Genomic DNA, 22,132 nt, shown 5'->3' with positions numbered 1-22,132 from the left:
CAGTTCATCATGCTGGGTAGAGGCATCAGGCCGAGTAGAGGCATCAGGCCGAGTAGAGGCTTCAGGCCGAGTAGAGGCATCAGGCCGAGTAGAGGCTTCAGGCCGAGTAGAGGCTTCAGGCCGAGTAGAGGCTTCAGGCCGAGTAGAGGCTTCAGGCCGAGTAGAGGCATCAGGCCGAGTAGAGGCATCAGGCCGAGTAGAGGCATCAGGCTGAAGAGAGGCATCAGGCTGCATACAGGCATCAGGCTGAAGAGAGGCATCAGGCTGAAGAGAGGCATCAGGCTGAAGAGAGGCATCAGGCTGCGTACCGGCATCAGGCTGAAGAGAGGCATCAGGCTGAGTAGAGGCATCAGGCTGAGTAGAGGCATCAGGCTGAGTAGAGGCTTCAGGCTGAGTAGAGGCTTCAGGCTGAACCACGGAAGGCAGGCTCACCGGTTTGGATACTGGCAGGATGGTATTGGTTGGAAAGAATTTTCGCTTTTTTCTGGTTTTAACTACTGGAGGACTGCAAGTAAACGCAGGTCTGCAAACGAATGGAGCAGCTGGAGACAGAGAAGAACTGGAGGATGGAACAGGAGAGGGAGCAGTTGCTACAGAGGGCTCTTTTACAGGGTTAAAGGCAGGATAGGTGCAGCGAGTGGGAACAGGGTACTGACATGCGGTAGATAGCAGGGCAGGAGGAGCTGTTGGGAATGCAGGAATAGAGTTTTGAGGAAATAGATTAGAAGCAGGACTGGGTCTTTGTAAGCTGACTGAGGCTGGGTGCAACAAATCTGTCCATGTCTGCAGTATGGGTTGAACAAAGCTGAGCTTACACAAAGCCTGTCTGGTCAATGACTGCACTGCATTTATACAATCTCTTAGTGTCTGTGGTGAACATGTGGAATAACGCTCCAGAAAGTAACCCACATCATCCTCTAATAACCACACCAGGGACTCTACCTGGTCTGCACTAAATGGTGGCAAAAATTCATCCCTGCATTCGGGGGAACCAGATGAAACCAACTCAGCACAAACCTCAATCAAAGGCTGCACCTCAGAGAACTCTGTGCCCTGATCTACTAGAACATGAGCGAGCCGTATACATTCTAGCAGTTCATCCCGGGTATACTCCTTCAGAGTTTGATAAGCATACTCCCTGTCATCAAACACTAGCAGATATAAATATTCAACCTCATCCAGATCCATCCTTCCCATCAACAAGCCAAGATGGCTTCCCTGTGCAGCCACTTCTGGTCAGGATTGGCCTTGGTGTAATGTCAGGGCTCCCAGGTATGACCAGAGGTGTGTGACTGGTGCAGGGAAACGCAGACTTCAGATATGTGATAAACAATACAATTTATTAACACTAACCATACAAACATAAACGCAGTGCAATACTAAACATAATACAGTGCAAACAAACCAAACCAAACCACCCACAGATAACAGTACATACAAGCAAGCGTCGTCAGGCAGGCCGGGTCAATATCAATTGGGCAGGTAGGTACAGGGGGAGCAAGCAGAGAATGGTCGGGGTCACAGGCCAGGTTCAGCAGGTAGCAAGCAGCGTAGTACAGAGGGTCAGGCAGAGGGATGGTCAGGGTCACAAGCCAGAGATCAAAACAGGTAACAAGCAGCGTAGTACAAAGGGTCAGGCAGAGGGACAGAAACAGGATGCAGGACAGATACAGGGCCCAGGACAAACACAACACCAAGGCAGAGTCTGTGGGTCTGGCCATCCCTTAAATACCCCAGCATCATCAGTTCCAGGTGTTAGCTGGCTGAAAGGTTGAGTCTCTGATTGCTGGGAGCACCCGCTGGCCAGCCCTGGTACTGCAGATCAAAAGGCAGGTGAGTCCCACCATTGCTGGCCAGTCCATTCCTAACACCCTATTTGCTGATGATGTCCTTATGCATGTATCTGATCCTAGGATCTCTTTACCTGTTCCATCGTTTCTCTGAGGCCTCTGGTCTTACGCTTAATTCCTCTAAAACAATTGCCTTAAATATTTTGTTACCTGATTTGGAGGTTGGTCACCTCCAGGATAAATTTGACTTCCAGTGGGCTTCTCGTTCTCTTCCTTATTTGGGGATCCATCTCACGAAATCTATTTAGTCGTTATATAGGGCCAATTATCCTCCACTCTTTAAACGACTTATATCTGACTTACTAGAATGGCAGGATCTTCCACTTTTCTGGTTTGGCAGAATTAACTCTATTAAAATGACCTTTTTGCCGAGATTATTGTACTACTTTAGGACATTACCGATCATGGTTCCCAAACGGGATCTGTTAATATTACAAGCAACAGTCTTTAGATTCATTTGGAGAGGAAAACGTCCTAGGGTTAACCAGTCAACCCTTTTCTCCCTAAAGAAGCATGGCGGTTTGGGACTTCCTAATCTTTTTGCCTATTCTCAGGCGGCTCAGATAGCACAATTATCATGTACTACGGCCAGGGGTTATGTCCCCCAGTGGGTTGGCATTGAGGCATTATCTTGCCATCATTACGCTATTGGGACTCTTATGTGGCTTCCCAGTCGCTTGCGTCCTCCTGTTCTGTGTCCTACATTGTCCTATTCATTACCGGTGTGGGATAGATGGCGAGCTCGCAAACCCTTCTTCTCTGCACATACCCCACTAGCTCCAGTCTTTTGCAATCCTGAGTTTATACCTGGCTTATCACCGTTGGTGTTTCAATGGTGGATAAATAAGGGGTTACTGCATATTGGAGACTACCTGGATGGGCTTCGTCCGCCTTCTCTCCAAGGTTTCTTCACAAAATATCAGTTGCCTCCTGGGGAATTATTTCATTATTATCAATTTATCTCATTTATCAGTAGCAAACTCAAATTAATCACAGAACCTTGCACACTCAGTCTTTTAGAAGTCTCCTGTGGGGCAACTGGGATGATGAGTGGTCGTTTGTCCATTGTCTATGCTTCCCTTGTTGATCCACCCACTAAATTATCTTATATGACTCAATGGGAACGGGACTTGAATAGCTCATTAGACCTGGATACTTGGCGAGAAGTGGCCCATACTTTGTCAAAGATCTCGATTAATGTCGTTCTTATCGAATCCAATTATAAAACGCTACTTCGTCTGTATTTGATTCCTACACGCCTTGCTAAAATGTACCCATCAGTGTCACCTACTTGCTTTCAACATTGTAGACAAGAAGGCGCTATGTTCCATATATGGTGTAAATGTCCGGTAGTGAATAGGTTTTGGATCCGAATGTTTAATTTTATCTATTCGGTAACAGGAGTTAATATCCAACGATCACCTGAAGTGGCCTTATTTCATTTGCTACCTGCTCACGTTCCCAAAAAATCGACTAAATTAATTCTCTACCTCTTATTGGCAGCTCGCATTACCATAGCTAGAAGTTGGAGACAATCACTGATCCCATTGGATGGGGTTAAACAAAAACTTAATTGGATAATGGTAAATTATAAACTTACAAGCATTGTTAATAATGATGTGGCCAGATTTGAGGTGACATGGGAACCATGGTTCAGATATATGTCTATTACTTAATAGTGCTACAGCTGACCCCCCCCCCCTTTTTTTTTTTCTCCTTTCCCTAATCTTTCTATCTCACTCTAGATCTTTTTCTGATTTTTCTAGTCTTCATCCTTTTCTATTTTCTTTGCCTGAATTGGTTTTTGATACTTTTGGTAAATTTCTATGGCAATACCTATGTTCAATGATGGATGTAAAGTTTCCTATCTGGTGGTGGTGATGGTGTTCTTTGTATATAATATTGTTGACTAGGGATATATTCTCTATATTTCTCATGTGCTGCTATGTTCTATGAATATGTTTTTATATACTCCATCTCACCTTGTTGGTGAATATTGTCTCTATTTCTATGTATACTACTGTACACCAATCTTTCAATAAAAATATTGAAGTATAAAAATCATACAATGTGATTTCCTGAATTTTTTTTTTTAATTCTGTCTCTCAGAGTGGGAATGCACCTACAATGTGAACTTCAGATCCCTCCATGATTTCTAAGTCGGAGAACTTGCAAAATCGCAGGGTGTTCAAATACTTCTGTTCCTCACTATATATATATATATATATATATATATATACAGTTGCAAGAAAAAGTATGTGAACCCCTTGGGATTACGTGGAGTTTTGCATGAATTGGGCATAAAATTTGCTCTGAACATCGTCTAAGTCACAACAATAGAAGAACACAGTCTGCTGAACATAATACTACACAAACATTAGATGTTGCCATGGTTTAATTGCACATAACATGTAAACATTCACACTGCAGGGAGAAAAAAGTATGTGAGGCCCTAGCTTAATGACTTCTCCCAGAGCTAATTGGAGCTAGGAGTGAGCCAACCTTGACTCCAATCAGTGTGATGATATTGGATGTGTTGCTGACAGCTGTTCTGCCCTTAAAAAACACACACCTGTTTTGGGTTTACTGGTTTCAAGAAGCACTGTCTGATGTGAACCATGCCTCTCAGAAAAGAGCTCTCAGAAGACCTACGATCAAGAATTGTTGACTTGCATGAAGCTGGAAAGGGTTACAAAAGTATCTCCAAAAGCCTTGTTGTTCATGTGTCCACAGTAAGACAGACTGTCTACAAATGGAGAAAGTTTAGCACTGTTGCTACTCTCCCTAGGCTTGGTCGTCCTGTAAAAATGACAGCAAGAGCACAGCACAGAATGCTGCATGAGGTAAAGAAGAATCCCAGAGTGTCAGCTAAAGACCTACAGAAATCTCTGGCACATGCTAACATTTTTGTTGACACATCTACAAAAAGGAAAACATTAAACAAGAATGGAGTACATGGGAGGACACCATGGAGGAAGCCATTGCTGTCCAAAAAGAATATTGCAGCACGTTTGAAGTTTGCAAAAGAGCACCTGGATGTTCCACAGCACTACTGGCAAAATATACTGTGGACAGATGAAACCAAGATTGAGTTGTTTGGGAAGAACACACAACACTATGTGTGGAGAAAAAAAGGCACAGCACGCCAACATCAAAACCTCATCCCCACTGTAAAACATGGCGGAGGGAGCATCATGGTTTGGGGCTGCTTTGCTGCCTCAGGTCCTGGACGGATTGTTGTCATTGATGGGAAAATGAATTCCAGAGTTTATCAAGACATTTTGCAGGAAAACGTACGACCATCTGTCCGCCAACTGAAGCTCCGCAGAGGATGGGCGATGCAACAGGACAATGACCCAAAGCATACAAGTAATTCAACAAAACAATGGCTGCAACAGCACAGAATACGCCTTCTGGAGTGGCCCAGTCAGAGTCCTGACCTCAACCGGATTGAAATGCTGTGGCATGACCTTAAGCGAGCGATTCACACCAGACATCCCAAGAATATTGCTACACTGAAACAGTTTTGTGAAGAGGAGCGGTCCAAAATTACTCCAGATCGTTGTGCAGGTCTGATCTGCAACTACAGGAAACGTTTGGTTGAGGTTATTGCTGCCAAAGGAGGGTCAACCAGTTATTAAGTCCAAAGGTTCACATACTTTTTCCTCCCTGCACTGTGAATGTTTACATGTTATGTGCAATTAAACCATGGCAACATCTAATGTTTGTGTAGTATTATGTTCAGCAGACTGTGTTCTTCTATTGTTGTGACTTAGATGACGTTCAGAGCACATTTTATACCCAATTCATGCAAAACTCCACGTAATCCCAAGGGGTTCACATACTTTTTATTGCAACTGTATATATATATATATATATATATTTATTGAAATGTATTTTTAGATATATTGAATATGGCCAAAATTGTAGCATTTCAAATATATGTCAATATATTTGGGAAGAATATTTTTTTAAATATATTTAAATATATTTCAAATATATTTTTCTTCCATATGGGTTCCTCTGATTGGTGTAGGGGTGGGCAGATAACATCACAAACTCCACCTCAGTCAATCAGAAGAAGCTCTGTATTCATTCAAAGAATGCAAAGCTTCCTGTGAGCACTTAGCTCAACTCTATTTTTTTCTGGGAATAGGACAAGAAGTCCCCATCCCGCTCCCAGAACACAGCACTTTATACTGCTGAGGCTATCTACAGTTCATACAGCATGCCCAGCAAGCGCAGGTATTAGTGCAGTGAAGAGTCCACTTTAGCCAGCTTGACCAAAACTAACTATTTAGAGGTAGTGGTGCACTGAAGTTAAAATTCTGGTGCCGAAACCAAATATTCAGGATTAACTTTGCTGAAAATTGAAAGTTTTTTTAATTACATTTAATTAATGTGGCTGGTGTTTTTGAAAAAGCCACTAGGGGGGTTTTGTATTGAAGTCAATGGGACGCGAGTTTGCATTGAAGTCACTAGGGGGCGTTATTACATTGAAGTCTATGGGATGTGATGTTCTGAAGTATATGGGACACGATTTTGCATTGAAGTCTATGGGACACAATTTTGCATTGAAGTCAGTGGGACGCAGCATGTCATCATCGGCACCTTCTTTTTCTATCACCAAAATGCCAATAACCCTCTTTTCAGCCAATAATTTTCATGCTGGTCGTACAGTAATACATTATATGTTGCACCTTGAATATGGGTGTAACATGTAATATGTTAGGAAAGGCGAACCTATCCTTTAAGGGGTATATGGCTCAGTTTGTACTGCTGTGACCCCAAAGTTATGTGACTTGTTTGTTATTTCCTTGGGACTTCCTTGCAACTTTTGTGATTTAACATTGCAGTCTATGGCACTCAAGTTGCACCAAAGTTGCAGAAAAATAATGCAGGAACCTTTTTTGGTCACTGTGACTTGAGACACATTGATGAAGGCAGCACCCATTGAAATAATTGTGTTTTGACTTGTCATGTAAACTTTATGTGTCGCAAGGTGCATGCTAAGTCACAGCAGTGTGAACTAGGGCTTACGGGGGCACTATCAGATAAATGGTACAGTTGGGCTATAGACAGATATTGGATAGAGTGGGGAAAAATGTAAAAATTCTATTAGGTTTTTTTATGGATTGACATTAAGGAGATTCTTTCTCACTTCCTCCCTAAGGAAAGGGACAGGAAAAGCATGCAAAATAGTACCTTCGTAAGGTATAGGCCAATCATAGGCAATCCTGTATGTGGTAGTATACAGCAAGAGCAACAATTTGCATGATATTCACTGTTCACAAGATATGCATATAATCATTAAATTCATTATTACATGAAGCTCTTGAACGGGGCAAAGGATAACTCACATGGGAATACTGCACAAATCTGAAAGAAATACATAAAGCACACAAAGCTTCAAGTATTATTTATTAGTACAGTAAGAACAAACATGATGGAAATATTTAGACAATATTTGTTTATATCCAAGTTCAGCTTTCATACTGTATGTACTTACAATGTAGAGGTACAAAAGTGGAATTTTCATAGGTATAAATGGTACAATTGGCCTATAAACAGACATTGGACAGAGCGGGGAAGAAAATTTTAAATCTCCAAGAGTGTTTTTTTTCCAGTTTGTCATTGAGATTTTCTTTCTCTTCATTCTTATGGCCTATGGAAAGAGAAGGTATGCTAATAGTTCAAATCATGCAGAAAAAATAAATTTTTTTATTTTTAGTAGCTTTTTTACTTTAAATGTTTATTCATATAACCTGTGCAGTGAGCCAGTGACTGTCTGTCAATATTAGACATGTGCGGTTCATTTCGTTCCCAAATTGATATTCGGACTAAATTTTCATTATTCAGAGATTCGGATGTATCCAAATTTCCAAATTATAATAGTGGTCCTAAACAAATAACAAAACTAAATTTTGTCCGTAATAGCGAATTATCTGAATTCAAATCAAATTCATAAACAAAATCGAACTTGAAATTAATTTGAATTGTAAACATATTGCTGATTTCCTTCACTGGCTGTGTGTATTAGTGTACATAAAAGAACTGAAGTAGTTGTGAAGCCGAAGGGTATTCAAATATTGATTTTTCTTCTGTTAGTTCACTTTGCATTTTTTAAATTGATAAAAATAAACAAGTAAAAAATATATTTTTGAAAGCATTCATACTTTGCATTATTTCTTCACATCTACCTAAAGATTTCTGCACAGTACTGTACATAGAGACATCAAAATTTTGAAGTCAGATATTTCTTTTATAACTTAGAACACTTCACATATTCTAAATCAGTGGTCTCCAAACTGCGGCCCACTATCACACTATCCCGCTATGGCACTATTCCTTCCACCGACACCAACAGTGGGGCATAATTCCTGCCACTGACACGAATAATGTGGCACTATTCCTCCCACTGACACCAACGATGGGGCATTATTCCTCCCACTGACACCAACGATGGGGCACTATTCCTCCCACTGATATCAATGATGGGGCACTATTCCTCCTGCTGATATCAATGATGGGGCACTATTCCTCCCACTGATATCAATAATGGGGCACTATTCCTCCCACTTATATCAATAATGGGCACCATTCCTCCCACTGACACCAATGATGGGCCACTATTCCTCCCACTGATACCAATGGTGGGCCACTATTCCTCCCACTGATATCAATAGTGAGGCACTATTCTTCCCACTGACACCAACAATAAGGTGCTATTCCTTCCACAGATACCAATGATGGGGTACGGTTCCTCCCAGTAATACCAATGATGGGTCACTATTCCTCCTCCTACTGACCACAGGCGCTATGTAACTGACTGACAACCCTGTGGCAATGTTTATTCTCACTGATGTTGGGCCTGGGACAGTTTCTACCCCCACTGGCCACAATTTGGCCCCCCTAATGTCTGAAAGACAGTAGACTGGCCCTTTATTTGTAAAGTTTGGAGACCCCTGTTCTAAATAAACCTTATTATTAATACAAAGGAAAGTAATATGTCAAAAATAAAACGGTCAATTTTTCTGGTGAATGAAAAATGTTAGCATCATTTGTGTCTAGATCAACATATATGCCTTATAACCTCAATTTTTTGTTACTTTCAATCCTTTTATTAAAGGTTTAAGCCAGCCATTGATGGTGTGATTACAGAAAATTGCTTGATTCCCCCATCAACACTGACTGTGTTGATGGGGGAATCCCTTCCGCAGAGCTATTGTGTTCTCCGGATGTGGGAAGGGGAGGGGGCGGGGAGCCTCCTTGCTGGGAGAACATTCAGTGATTATTAGCAGAGGCTATAGTCACTGGCAATAATAAAATGAAAAATCCAACATGCTGGTGATACCCAAGTTGACCAATGCCCCCAACCCTATTCTGGTGGCAGGGGATATTGGATTAACTATACTCAATATAATTGTTATGCATGTGATTCTTAAGGTAAAAGATAGTATCTTCAATCACGTGAGTTTCATGTTAGTAATACACTATTTTTGTTGACAAAACAAGTTCTGATGATGATCCAAAAATTAGGAATGCTGCAGACCTAGAGAAAAACCATTATGCTAACAAAAAGCAAGCTGGAACTTCAAATTCCTGCCCTGAAACAGATAATACAGAAAATACTATCAGTGAGGAAAAAACATCAGTAGAGATTACCAATATAGAAATGGCCACTGACAGAACACAAGAACTAGAGCAGTGGTTCTCAACCTTTCTAATGCCGCGACCCCTTAATACAGTTCCTCATGTTGTGGTGACCCCCAACCATAAAATTATTTTCGTTGCTACTTCATAACTGTAATTTTGCAGTGGGAGGAGTAGCGCCACATCACTGGTGTCAGTGGAAGGAGTAGTGCCCCATCACTGATGTCAGTGGGATGAATAGTGCCCCATCGTTGGTATCAGTGGGAGGAATAGTGCCCCATCACTGGTGTCAGTGGGAGGAATAGTGCCCCATCACTGGTGTCAGTGGGAGGAATAGTGCCCCATCACTGGTGTCAGTGGGAGGAATAGTGCCCCATCGTTGGTGTCAGTGGGAGGAATAGTGCCCCATCGTTGGTGTCAGTGGGAGGAATAGTGCCCCATCGTTGGTGTCAGTGGGAGGAATAGTGCCCCATCGTTGGTGTCAGTGGGAGGAATAGTGCCCCATCGTTGGTGTCAGTGGGAGGAATAGTGCCCCATCGTTGGTGTCAGTGGGAGGAATAGTGCCCCATCGTTGGTGTCAGTGGGAGGAATAGTGCCCCATCGTTGGTGTCAGTGGGAGGAATAGTGCCCCATCGTTGGTGTCAGTGGGAGGAATAGTGCCCCATCGTTGGTGTCAGTGGGAGGAATAGTGCCCCATCGTTGGTGTCAGTGGGAGGAATAGTGCCCCATCATTGGTGTCAGTGGGAGGAATAGTGCCCCATCATTGGTGTCAGTGGGAGGAATAGTGCCCCATCATTGGTGTCAGTGGGAGGAATAGTGCCCCATCATTGGTGTCAGTGGGGGGAGTAGTGCCCCATCATTGGTGTCAGTGGGGGGAGTAGTGCCCCATCATTGGTGTCAGTGGGGGGAGTAGTGCCCCATCACTGGTGTCAGTGGGGGGAGTAGTGCCCCATCACTGGTGTCAGTGGGAGGAGTAGTGCCCCATCATTGGTGTCGGTGGGGGGAGTAGTGCCCCATCATTGGTGTCAGTGGGGGGAGTAGTGCCCCATCATTGGTGTCAGTGGGAGGAATAGTGCTCCATCACTGGTGTCAGTGGGGGGAGTAGTGCTCCATCACTGGTGTCAGTGGGGGGAGTAGTGCCCCATCACTGGTGTCAGTGGGGGGAGTAGTGCCCCATCACTGGTGTCAGTGGGGGGAGTAGTGCCCCATCACTGGTGTCAGTGGGGGGAGTAGTGCCCCATCACTGGTGTCAGTGGGGGGAGTAGTGCCCCATCACTGGTGTCAGTGGGGGGAGTAGTGCCCCATCACTGGTGTCAGTGGGGGGCGTAGTGCCCCATCACTGGTGTCAGTGGGGGGAGTAGTGCCCCATCACTGGTGTCAGTGGGGGGAGTAGTGCCACATCACTGGTGTCAGTGGGGGGAGTAGTGCCACATCACTGGTGTCAGTGGGAGGAATAGTGCCACATCACTGGTGTCAGTGGGAGGAATAGTGCCCCATCATTGGTGTCAGTGGGAGGAATAGTGTCCCATCATTGGTGTCAGTGGGAGGAATAGTGCCCCATCATTGGTGTCAGTGGGAGGAATAGTGTCCCATCATTGGTGTCAGTGGGAGGAATAGTGCCCCATCATTGATGTCAGTGTGGTGGAGGGGAGAATAGTGCCCCATCATTGGGGTCAGGGGGGGGGGAAATAGTGTCCCATCGTTGGTGTCAGTGGGGGGAGGAATAGTGCCCCATCATTGGTGTCAGTGGGAGGAATAGTGCCCCATCATTGATGTCAGTGTGGTGGAGGGGAGAATAGTGCCCCATCGTTGGTGTCAGTGGGGGGGGAAATAGTGTCCCATCGTTGGTGTCAGTGGGGGGAGGAATAGTGCCCCATCGTTGGTGTCAGTGGGGGGAGGAATAGTGCCCCATCGTTGGTGTCAGTGGGAGGAGGAATAGTGCCCCATCGTTGGTGTCAGTGGGGGGAGGAATAGTGCCCCATCGTTGGTATTAGTGACAGCCTGGGCTCGCTCTCTCACTTACCTGTCACCTGTCTTCCTTCTCTGGCCGCTCTCCTCTTCACTCGCTCCGGCAGCTCCCTCGATCTTCTTTGATGTACGCGCGCTGCCGCTCGGCTCCTCCTCTCCAAGCTCCACCTCCTCGCCGGTGATTGGCCGCCTGTGTGCCTCTCCTGAGCTACAGTTCCGGTGGCCAATCAGCGGCGAGGAGGCGGAGCTGCTGAGCGATCCCGGAGGTGTGGCCAGGTGACAGGAGCAGCGTATCATCCCGCCCACACATCGCCGGAGAGAGGAGCGGTGTCTCGGTTCCTAAGACCATCGGAAATATGTGTTTTCCGATGGTCTTAGGCGACCCCTGGGAAATGGTCGTTCGACCCCCAAAGGGGTCGCGACCCCAGGTTGAGAACCGCTGAACTAGAGGAATAAAAATATCCAACAGACAAAGTTCATTATCCTGAGTCGATATGTAATGCTGGCAAACACCTGATAGGGTTGCATGGACCTTGTCCTTTCCCTTGCAATACTGAACGCAGAAGATCTTTTCTTTTTCTGAAACATGTTATTACAAAATACATAAATCAGGAGTTCCTTTGAGAAGGGCATGGCTTTGCTACTCCCCAGCTTTAGGCAAGGTGTTTTGTCAAGCATGTTGGCTATTCTCACAGAAATATAGAGCTCATTCTTCCTCTGTGCAGGGTACCAGTGACTGGGTACACCTCTCTCAATTAATTAGAGAGATATGTAGATTCAGTTTCCCATATAAACGACTGTGTGGTCCTAGTTCATTGGCAACTTCACAAAACTATTAATGATGAAGAAGCAAAAGCTGTCAAGAGACAGGTAAACTTCTGGACACAGGTAATCGAAAGAATTGTCAGTGTTTCTCTGAGTTGACATTAGCCTTGTGTAATTTACCCTTCCTTGTACATGGAGGGGTGGATGCAGACAATAAAGGACATTTCTTTCTATTGAATCATCTGTTTCTAAGTATGACCCTGTTTTTGAAAACCTTCTGGCTTTGCAAGGTGGGAAAGGTTCAACAAATTATCTCAGCGCAACCATTTAGAATGAGGTTATTGGATTATTGCCCGATCAAGTGAAAGATGACATCATTACTGATATTAACAAGGCTCCATTTTTCTCTGTAATAATTGATACCACTCAAGATGTAACAAAGATTAACCAAGTAGACCAGCCTATCCTAACTTAATTAACATAGAGGAACCCTTGAAATCACTTTTTAGTCTCAGGGAACCCTTGGTAATAATTACTGTATCTACAACTCATTGTAAATTAGTGTAATGGTCAGAGGGAAGAATACTCCTTATGTAGTCAGATGCCGACTGCTGCAAAATGGAATCAAGAGGACATTATCAAACTGGACTATAGAATACATTGTTTCCTCCTAATGTTCGGGACCCAGACAGTTACATCACTTCCTGCCTATAGAGGAGGGGAGCTGTCCACCTGTAACAGAACACAGGATCTTAGGACCAGTAGTCCTGCAGTCAACCCTTACTGTATTAAAGAGTCCCTTCAGAACTAAAAATTCCTAAAAGCTGATTCAACAAAGGATTATGAGAGAGCCTACATATTTGATTGCTTCTGGCGGGTTTGCTCTCTCTGCCCGGGGACATTAAAAAGGACGGTTGGAAGCTACCAGTCTGTATCCAGATGCATCGGGACTCATTGGCACAGCTGGTGGTAGTGACACACAGCCCGTTCATCTGCACCACAGATTGCCTACTGTTTACAGCAGCTGCCAACTATCCAGTGATCCTCACTGCCTTTCTCAGTGCCATCCGCCCCGGCTGTAAGCGCACTAGCAGCCTGCTGTGTAACCGCTGCTCCTTCCGTAGAGATGTAAAGAACTGCTCAGCTCATCCAGTAGTGTCGGAGACCATATCTGTACTGGGAATGGTAAGAGAACAGTTGCCCATCATTCTATTTACCCAATTGTATAAAGACACTGCTAGCAAACACTGGTTTAACTACACTAATCAAGGAATCTTCGTTTTGCTACCTCCCTGGCTCTGTCTGGAGACCTCACAAAATATGTATCAAACTTGCGCCAAGAAAATGAGTGAAAAATGAAGTGGGCAATTCAATGCTGCTATTCAAGGATTGACTAAACATCAAAAGATAATAATAAAAATAATACAGCGCAAATAATACAAATAAGAAAAACTTACGAATTATATGTGAAAGACCAAAAGAAAAGTCCCAAATTAAAGTCCAATGTCCCAAAAAATTTGAAAAAATTATTATTTACTCAAACTTTATAAATTTTCCAGCTTGCTCACATCTTCTGTGAAAAGCATTATATAGATCCACACTCAGCAAATGCTGTGAATTCCCAAACTGGTATGGCTTTAAGATGCAAAAAAGACAAGCCTGCAGGTGGGGAGTGGTGTCCTCAGAGATGATATAACTCTTTATGCGATCTCACACTGACTCTCCTTCCCAGATATTTCCTCATATAGCGAAAAACATAAAAGAAAAATATGCCAATGATATATTGCTATATACCGATAAAAAATATATTTTATAAAAAATGCAAAAAAAAAAAACACCTTCCTTACACTCACATAAAGTAATTAAGCCCCAATTTCCATAGGGCAATTTGATCTCCCACATCACAGATGGTGATCCACCCTTATCTTCCTCCAAGCTCTCACTCCTGGATGGACGGATGGATGGATAGGGGTACTTTATGACCAGCTTGTTACTCTCAAGCCTTCGCTCATGATTCCTCCTTAATTTACCCCGAATGCATTCTCATGGATGGATGGATGAGAAAAATACAAAAGAAAAAATACCAAAATAGCGTAATACTGTTAAAAACTATTTAATACTCAAGTGATGCTCCAAATGCACTCACACTTTCAAACTGAATAAAAAGGCTTTCTGTATATAAATCAGGACTCCTCAAACATGTTCCAATAGCTCCTCTGACAATTCCAGTCAGGTAGACACAATTGATCAGCTCTGGCAATGAAGAACTGGCAAAATTGTAAAATCAGACCTCTTTGCCCACATTAAAGATGACAGCGGACCGCCGCACCGGAAGTGATGTCACCGGAAGTTGCGTCAACGCGTTTCACCCTCCCACAAGGCGTTGTCGCTTCTGGAGACCTGACTCTGTCATTCTTCATTAATCTTCACCTTTAAAGGGTCCCAACATGCTAGCAAAAGATGTCCCCAACCTTTGAACTGGTTCTATTCAATATCCACAGCTATTCATCGCTTACTTAAAGCAGAACTCCAGGATTCCCTAAAAATGTAAAAGTCAGCAGCTACAAATACTGTAGATGCTGACTTTAATTTTAAGGACACTTACCTATGTAGGGATCCAGCGATGTCCTCACCGGAGCCGATTCTTCAATCAGCTTCAGGTGCCAACATCTTCAGTAAGGGAAATCGGAAGTGAAGCCTTGCGTCTTCACAGCCAGATTCTGCGCTTTGTGAATGGTCTCACAGTCTTCTTGTACCTGTGAAGTGTCTCAGAAGGCTGCGGGGGAAGGAAGGGGGGCCAGACTTCCGGCTCAGACCTCCGTGACGCATTTGACCAGATGTGGAAGCAGGTACCTGTCAAACCAGGTACCCACTCCCCCTCCCCCCAAAAAAGTGCCAAATGTGGCAGTGGAGGGGGAAGAGGAGAAGGCAAACAAGTGGAACTTCCCCTTTTGGGTGAAAGGGGCGCATGTTCTTTATACAGGTATCCAGTGGAGGGAGATGACGGTTTTCTTAAGCCTCAACAGGCACCATTGATGCACAGTGGTTATCCACAGTTTGCTGATGTTATATAAGCATTGATATTCCCTGTGTGTTACCATTGCTTAGACCTTCAAATTGTGTAAATTGCTGTAAATAGTTTGTCACCCCCTAAGTGATAACTTGAGTCATTCTTGATGTATTTAGTACAACTGTGGTTATTAAAATATTGTGTCCATAGCCCTTTTCTACATTGTACTGGGGATTATCGGTAACTGGTTTGATGACCATTGTTGATCTAAACATGTCTGAACCCAGAGTGTCCGAAGAGCTGAGAAGTTTGCAAGGTCAGGGCAGCACCAGAGGACAAGCATCATCCAGCGGCTCCTACTGGGTAGTGCCACACTTATGTATGTGGTCAGTGGGAAAATGGCCTTACAGATATCTAAAAATACCACTGGCATCAGTGGGAACTCATCTGAGAGGCTGAATTTGGGCCTTGGTCATGGAATCCCTAGCAACCTCCGGAGAAACCCTAGGGTTGCACGAAACCTCTATTAAAGTGGAACTTTAGTCAGAAAATTAAGTCCTGCTAGATTTTTCTCTGGCTGGCCCCTTTTGTAAGCATACAGTTGTGTCCAAAATTATTCAACCCCCAATGCTGTAAAGGGGTTTAGGGACTATAGTGTACATTTGGAATTGTATTCAGAATCAAATCCTACAAGGACGTTGTAACTACCCAAATGCAACTAAAATGACATCAATTGTTTATGTAATACAGTAGTAAATGGTTCTTATGTGGTTTCTTCATTGCCACAATTATTCAACCCCTTAAAGACTACCACTCTGAAGAACAGAGGTTCATACAGGTGCTTTCCATCAGGTATTGAAAACACCTGTGGATGTCACCGAGCAGCAATCAAGCATAATAAGCACCAATTAGGCAGCTTTAAAATGACTGTGATACTCAGCTCCTTCTAGACATTTACTGGTGTGGTTACAAACATGGTGAAGGCAAGAGAATGGTCCAGGAAGACAAGAGAAGAGGTGATTTCTCTTCACAGGAAGGGCAATGGCTATAAGAAGATTGCAAAGATGTTAAACATACCAAGAGACACCTTAGGAAGCATCATTCGCAAATTCAAGGCAAAGGGCACTGTTGAAACGCTACCTGGTCGTGGCAGAAAGAAGATGCTGACTTCGACTGCTGTGCGCTACCTGAAGCGTAGAGTGGAGAGAAGTCCCCGTGTGACTGCTGAGGAACTGAGAAAAGATTTGTCAGATGTGGGTACAGAAGTTTCAGCCCAGACAATAAGACGCACACTGCGTAATGAAGGCCTCCGTGCCAGAACTCTCAGGCGTACCCCCTTGCTGTCTCCAAAGAATAAGAAGAGTCGACTGCAGTATGCCAAAAGCCATGTGGACAAACCACAAAAGTTGTGGGATAGTGTTCTGTGGACTGATGAAACAAAATTAGAACTGTTTGGGCCCATGGATCAACGCTATGTTTGGAGGAGGAAGAACAAGGCCTATGATGAAAAGAACACCTTGCCTACTGTGAAGCATGGTGGAGGGTCAATCATGCTTTGGGGCTGTTTTGCTTCTGCAGGTACAGGGAAGCTTCAGCGTGTGCAAGGTACCATGAATTCTCTTCAGTACCAGGAGATATTGGATGGAAACGTGATGCAGTCCGTCACACACCTGAGGCTTGGGAGACGTTGGACCTTTCAACAGGACAATGATCCCAAGCATACCTCCAAGTCCACTAGAGCATGGTTGCAGAGGAAAGGCTGGAACATTTTGGAGTGGCCATCGCAGTCACCAGACTTAAATCCGATTGAGAACCTCTGGTGGGACTTAAAGAAAGCAGTTGCAGTGCGCAAGCCTAAGAATGTGACTGAACTGGAGGCCTTTGCCCATGAAGAATGGGCGAAGATACCCGTAGATCGCTGCAAGACACTTGTGTCAAGCTATGCTTCACGTTTAAAAGCTGTTATAACTGTAAAAGGATGCTGTACTAAGTACTAAGATTGAATGTCACTTGGGGGTTGAATAAAACTGATAATGCTGTGAGCACAGAAAAGACATTTGTGGTTATTTCATTATAACTGTTATGTTATATTTGTCTGACCTACAAGTGCCTCTTTAATGTAAATGTAAGCAAGATGACTGAATGATCAAAAGCAATGTCAAACTGGCCAAAACACTCAATTTCAGTGGGGGTTGAATAATTTTGGACACAACTGTAGCTATATAAAACATTAAAAATACACTACATTACCAAAAGTATTGGGATGCCTGTCTTTACACGCACATGAACTTTAATGGCATCCCAGTCTTATTCCGTAGGGTTCAATATTAACTTGACCCACCCTCTGTAGCAATAACAGCTTCAACTCTTCTGGGAAGGCTGTCCACAAGGTTTAAGAGTGTGTCTATGAGAATGTTTGACCATTCTTCCAGAAGCGCATTTGTGAAGTCAGGCACTGATGTCAGACGAGAAGACCTGGCTCGCAGTCTCCGCTCTAATTCATCCCGAAGTTGTTCTATTGCGTTGAGGTCAGGTTCCTCCATCCCAAATTCACTCATCCATGTCTTTATGGACTTGCTTTGTGCACTGGTGCGCATTCATGTTGGAACAGGAAGGGCCATCCCCAAACTGTTCCCACAAAGTTAGGAGAATGAAATTGTCCAAAATGTCCTGGTATGCTGATGCCTTAAGAGTTCACTTCACTGGAACTAAGGGGTAAAGTCCAACCCGTGAAAAACAACCCAACACCATAATCCCCCTCCACCAAACTTTACACCTGGCACAATGCAGTCAGACAAGTACCATTCTTCTGGCAACTACCAAACCCATGCAAACTGGAAACATTCATCAGATTGCCAGAGAAGCATGATTTGTCACTCCAGAGGACACATCTCCACTGCTCTAGAGTCCAGTGGTGGCGTGCTTTATACCACTGCATCTGACACTTTGAATTGCACTTGGTGATGTAAGGCTTGGATGCAGCTGATCAGCCATGGAAACCCATTCCATGAAGCTCTCTACACACTGCTGTTTTGCTAATCTGAAGGCCACATGAAGTTTATTTATTTATTAATTTCAGGTACTTATATAGCGCTGTCAATATTTGCAGCGCTTCACATATATATTGTACATTCACATCAGTCCCTAACCCTCAAGGGGTGTACAATCTAAGGTCCCTAAGTCACAATGATACATATACATATTATGGACAATTTAGACAGGAGCCAATTAACCTACCTGCATGTCTTTGGTGTGTGGGAGGAAACCAGAGTACCCAGAGGAAACCCACACAGACACAGGGAGAACATGCAAACTCCAGGCAGGTGGTGCTGTGGTTGGGATTTGAACCAATGACCCTAGTACTGCCAGGCGGAAGTGCTAACAACTAAGCCAATGTGCCGCCCCAGTTTGGAGGTCTTTAGCTATTGACTCTGCAGACCGTTGGCGACTTCTGTGCACTGTGCACTTCAGCATGTGCTGACCCCGCTCTGTCATTTTATGTGACCTACCACTTCGTGGCTGAGTTGCTGTTGTTCCCAGTTGCTTCCACTTAGTTATAATACCACTAACAGTTGACCGTGGAATATTTAGTAGCAAGGAAATTTCACGGATGGACTTATTGCACAGGTGACAACCTATCACGGTACCATGCTTGAATTCACTGAGCTCCTGAGAGCGACCCATTCTTTCACAATTGTTTGTAGAAGCAGTCTGCATGACTAGGTGATTGGTTATATACACCTGTGGCCATGGAGGTGATTGGAACACCTGAAACCAATGATTTGGAGAGGTGTCCCAATACTTTTGGCAATATAGTGTAATGCAGGCCATAGATGGGTCGAAAATCGGCCGATTTTTTGGCCGAAAATAAAATCGGCCAATTTTCGGATCGTTAGTGGGCTATTTTTTCGGCCGTATTTTGGCAGATTTTTTTTATCGGTAAAGTTGGAAACAAAATCGGCCGATTTTGCCGATCGGCCGATTTTCGCGGCAATGATGGGCAAATCGGCTGATTTTTTACTGATAAAAAATCTGCGCATGAGCAGTGACCTGCAAGAGGAAGACAAAAAGAAGAAAAAGAAGAAGAGGAAGAGGAAGAAGAAGAGGATGATGAAGAAGAAGAAGAAGAGGATGATGAAGAAGAAGAGGATGATGATGAAGAAGAAGAAGAGGATGATGATGAAGAAGAAGAAGAAAATGATGAAGAAGAAGAAGAAGAAGAAGAAGAGGAGGATGATGATGATGAAGAAGAGGATGATGATGAAGAAGAAGAAGAGGATGATGAAGAAGAAGAGGATGATGATGATGAAGAAGAAGAAGAAGAGGATGATGATGAAGAAGAAGAAGATGATGATGAAGAAGAAGAGGATGATGATGATGAAGAAGAGGATGATGATGGTGAAGAAGAAGAAGAGGATGATGATGAAGAAGAAGGCTGAAAAATAAGAGGAATTCCAGTCCGGCAACAAGTGTCTCTGCAGAGAGCTCCGCTATTTCTTTGACAGTTCCTTGACATTTACAGCGGTTGCAACGATGTATCTATTTGTTTCCGAGTAAAAAGTAATGCAGGAACCTTTTTCATAATCGCTCTAACACGGGCCGCGGAATTATGAAAGGTTCCATTTCTGGCAACAGGGTGCGACTTGTCATGCGATTTGGAACTGTGAAATCGCATGACAAGTCACAGCGGTGTTAACGGGGGCTTCACCTCATGCACTGATCTAGCAACAGGCTCATTCTGTACAAGTCATACAAGTTGGATATTGTGGTTGGTTAACCACTTGCCGACCGCAGATAGCCAAATGACGGCTTCACCTAGGCCGGCCAGTTCTGGGAGGACATCATATGACATCCTCCCAGAACGCGCTCTCCTGCACACCCGGCGATCTCCGTGATCGCTGTCTCCTACGTACACAGCTGATCACGTGATGTGGTAAAAGGCCAATCACAGCGGCCTTTTACCACATGATCAGCCGTGTCCAATGACACACTGATCACCGGAAAATGCAATTGCTGGTTATCGGCTGCACTTTCCTCACGCTGTCACAGCATGAGAAAAGTACTTGCAAAAACCGGCAGTTGTCAGAGGAGGAATCGGCACCAATCATCAGGGCACTGATGATCAGTGCCCTGATGATCGGTGCCCAGCGGTACCACCTACCTGTACACATCAGTGCCACCCACCTGTGCCCAGCAGTGCCACCCATCAGTGCTGCCAGTCAGTGCCCATCAGCATTAACTATCAGTGCCCATCATCAGTGCTGCCTATCAGTGCTGCCTATCCGTGCAACCTCATCGGTGCCACCTATCAGTGCCCATCAGTGCTGCCTATCAGTGCAGCCTCATCAACACACAACAGTGAAGGAGACAAATTACCTGTTTGCAAAATTTTATAATAGAAACAAAGTATAACTTTTTTTTTAACTTTTGCTATTTTATTTACAGCGCTCAGTGCAACAGCGCTGAAAGCTGAAAATTGGCCTATTAAGGAAGGGGGTATAAGTGCCCAGTAGGCAAGTGGTCAAAGTTCCAAGCTGCTGATTCCAGTTTCTATCCCACGCTGCCAATGTAGCTATCTGCCCAATGACAGACATTTCGTCCTTAGTGCTCCTTCTGCGCATGTGCCATCCTCTTCCCTACACAATAACATGAAGCGTGTGAGAGGCTGATAACCGACGCAACCAATCAACGGCGCCTTTGGGGGTGGAGCATTAGTGCAGTTGGTAGAGCTGAGTCTAACTGTCGTCACTTTTTATTCGTCCCCCCCCCCCCCCCCTCCGTATTTATAGTGGGCTTTGCTCACATTCCCATGGGCGAAGGGGCGAAAACAGTAGCAACCACAACATGTCTGCCTCGCTGGTGAGGGCGACAATCAGGGCAGTCAGCAAAAGGAAGCTGCAACCGACCCGGGCGGCTCTCACTCTGGTAAGTGCGACCTAGTGTAAGGTTCACTGGGCCTGAGCGGAGGCCTAGCTATCGGCGGCTCCCTCACTGAGCTTAGTAGGGCTGTCATGCCTCCAAATCCTTCCCGAGAACTCTGTGTGACTACATTTCCCGGGGTCCTTTGCGTGGCCTGCTCACCTACCTGGACCTATGGGGTCACCCTGGCTGGGGTCACTGCTGGACGTTGGAGATGAACGGTTGGGGTTTGGCTTTATGTAATGATAGACATTTACTATGTTGTATAGTTGTCCTGACTTCCTCAGTCTAGGGGAAGCTGCCAATGGTTTCCCAAAGTAACGATATTTTCATTTTTTGACCTTCCTGTTTCAGCAAATGAGCTGCTTTTGGTAATAAGTAATACTTGTAACCAATTCTCCATATATGCAGCCTCTTGGTGGCTAATGAACGTGTGTGTGTGTGTGTGTGTATTAGTGTTTTAGAAGTGGCTGTATACCATGATCATATCATTTGTGCTTAGTAAACAGATACTCCAATAAATACCTAATATACATACAAAAATGTGTAAATCCTTTGCATGTGCCCAAACGTGTGTGTTGAAGTTACCAAAATTAAAGCATATTAGATTCTAAATTAATCATAAATCACTCATACATCCACATGGTGAACTTGCTGTGTTTTGAAATTTACCATACGCTGTTAACTGCTTCCCGCCTGCCATATAGCCCAATGACGGGCGCAAGGCGGTTCTCTCGTTCTGGGAAGATGTCATATGACGTCCTCCCATTCTCACTGCGCATGCGCGGCTCTGGGAGCGATCGGCGGTGTGCTCTGTCCCTTGGACACAGCAGATCACCGATCCACGGAAAGAGCCAAAGATGTCGGCTTGGTCATGTGATCAGCTGTGTCCAATCACAGCTAATCGCATGTAAACAGGGAAATGCCGGTGTCACGGAGTGCCAGGGCCTCTCCCTTATCCCTCCAC

The 22,132-nt window shown here is 44.4% G+C and overlaps 1 protein-coding gene across 2 annotated transcripts in view; it reads left to right on the top strand.

Moving 5' to 3' along the window:
- The first annotated feature begins 20,955 nt into the window (after positions 1–20,955).
- The window catches only part of ISCA1 (iron-sulfur cluster assembly 1), a 31,027-nt gene continuing 29,850 nt past the window's right edge, over positions 20,956–22,132 (top strand). Inside the window, exon 1 of one of the 2 annotated variants that reach the window (XM_089662120.1) lies at positions 20,956–21,171. In XM_089662120.1, coding sequence (XP_089518246.1) covers positions 21,091–21,171 — 81 coding nt within the window. In that variant the 5' untranslated portion in view covers positions 20,956–21,090. The remainder of the gene's footprint in view (positions 21,172–22,132) is intronic. The other variant, XM_089662119.1, reaches the window with a different exon arrangement.

Source organism: Staurois parvus, unplaced genomic scaffold (genome assembly GCF_062004578.1).
Source record: "Staurois parvus isolate SC_StPar_1 unplaced genomic scaffold, SC_StPar_1.0 ptg001432l, whole genome shotgun sequence".
Taxonomy (NCBI): Eukaryota; Metazoa; Chordata; class Amphibia; order Anura; family Ranidae; genus Staurois; species Staurois parvus.
This window is presented reverse-complemented; position numbering and strand designations above follow the sequence as displayed.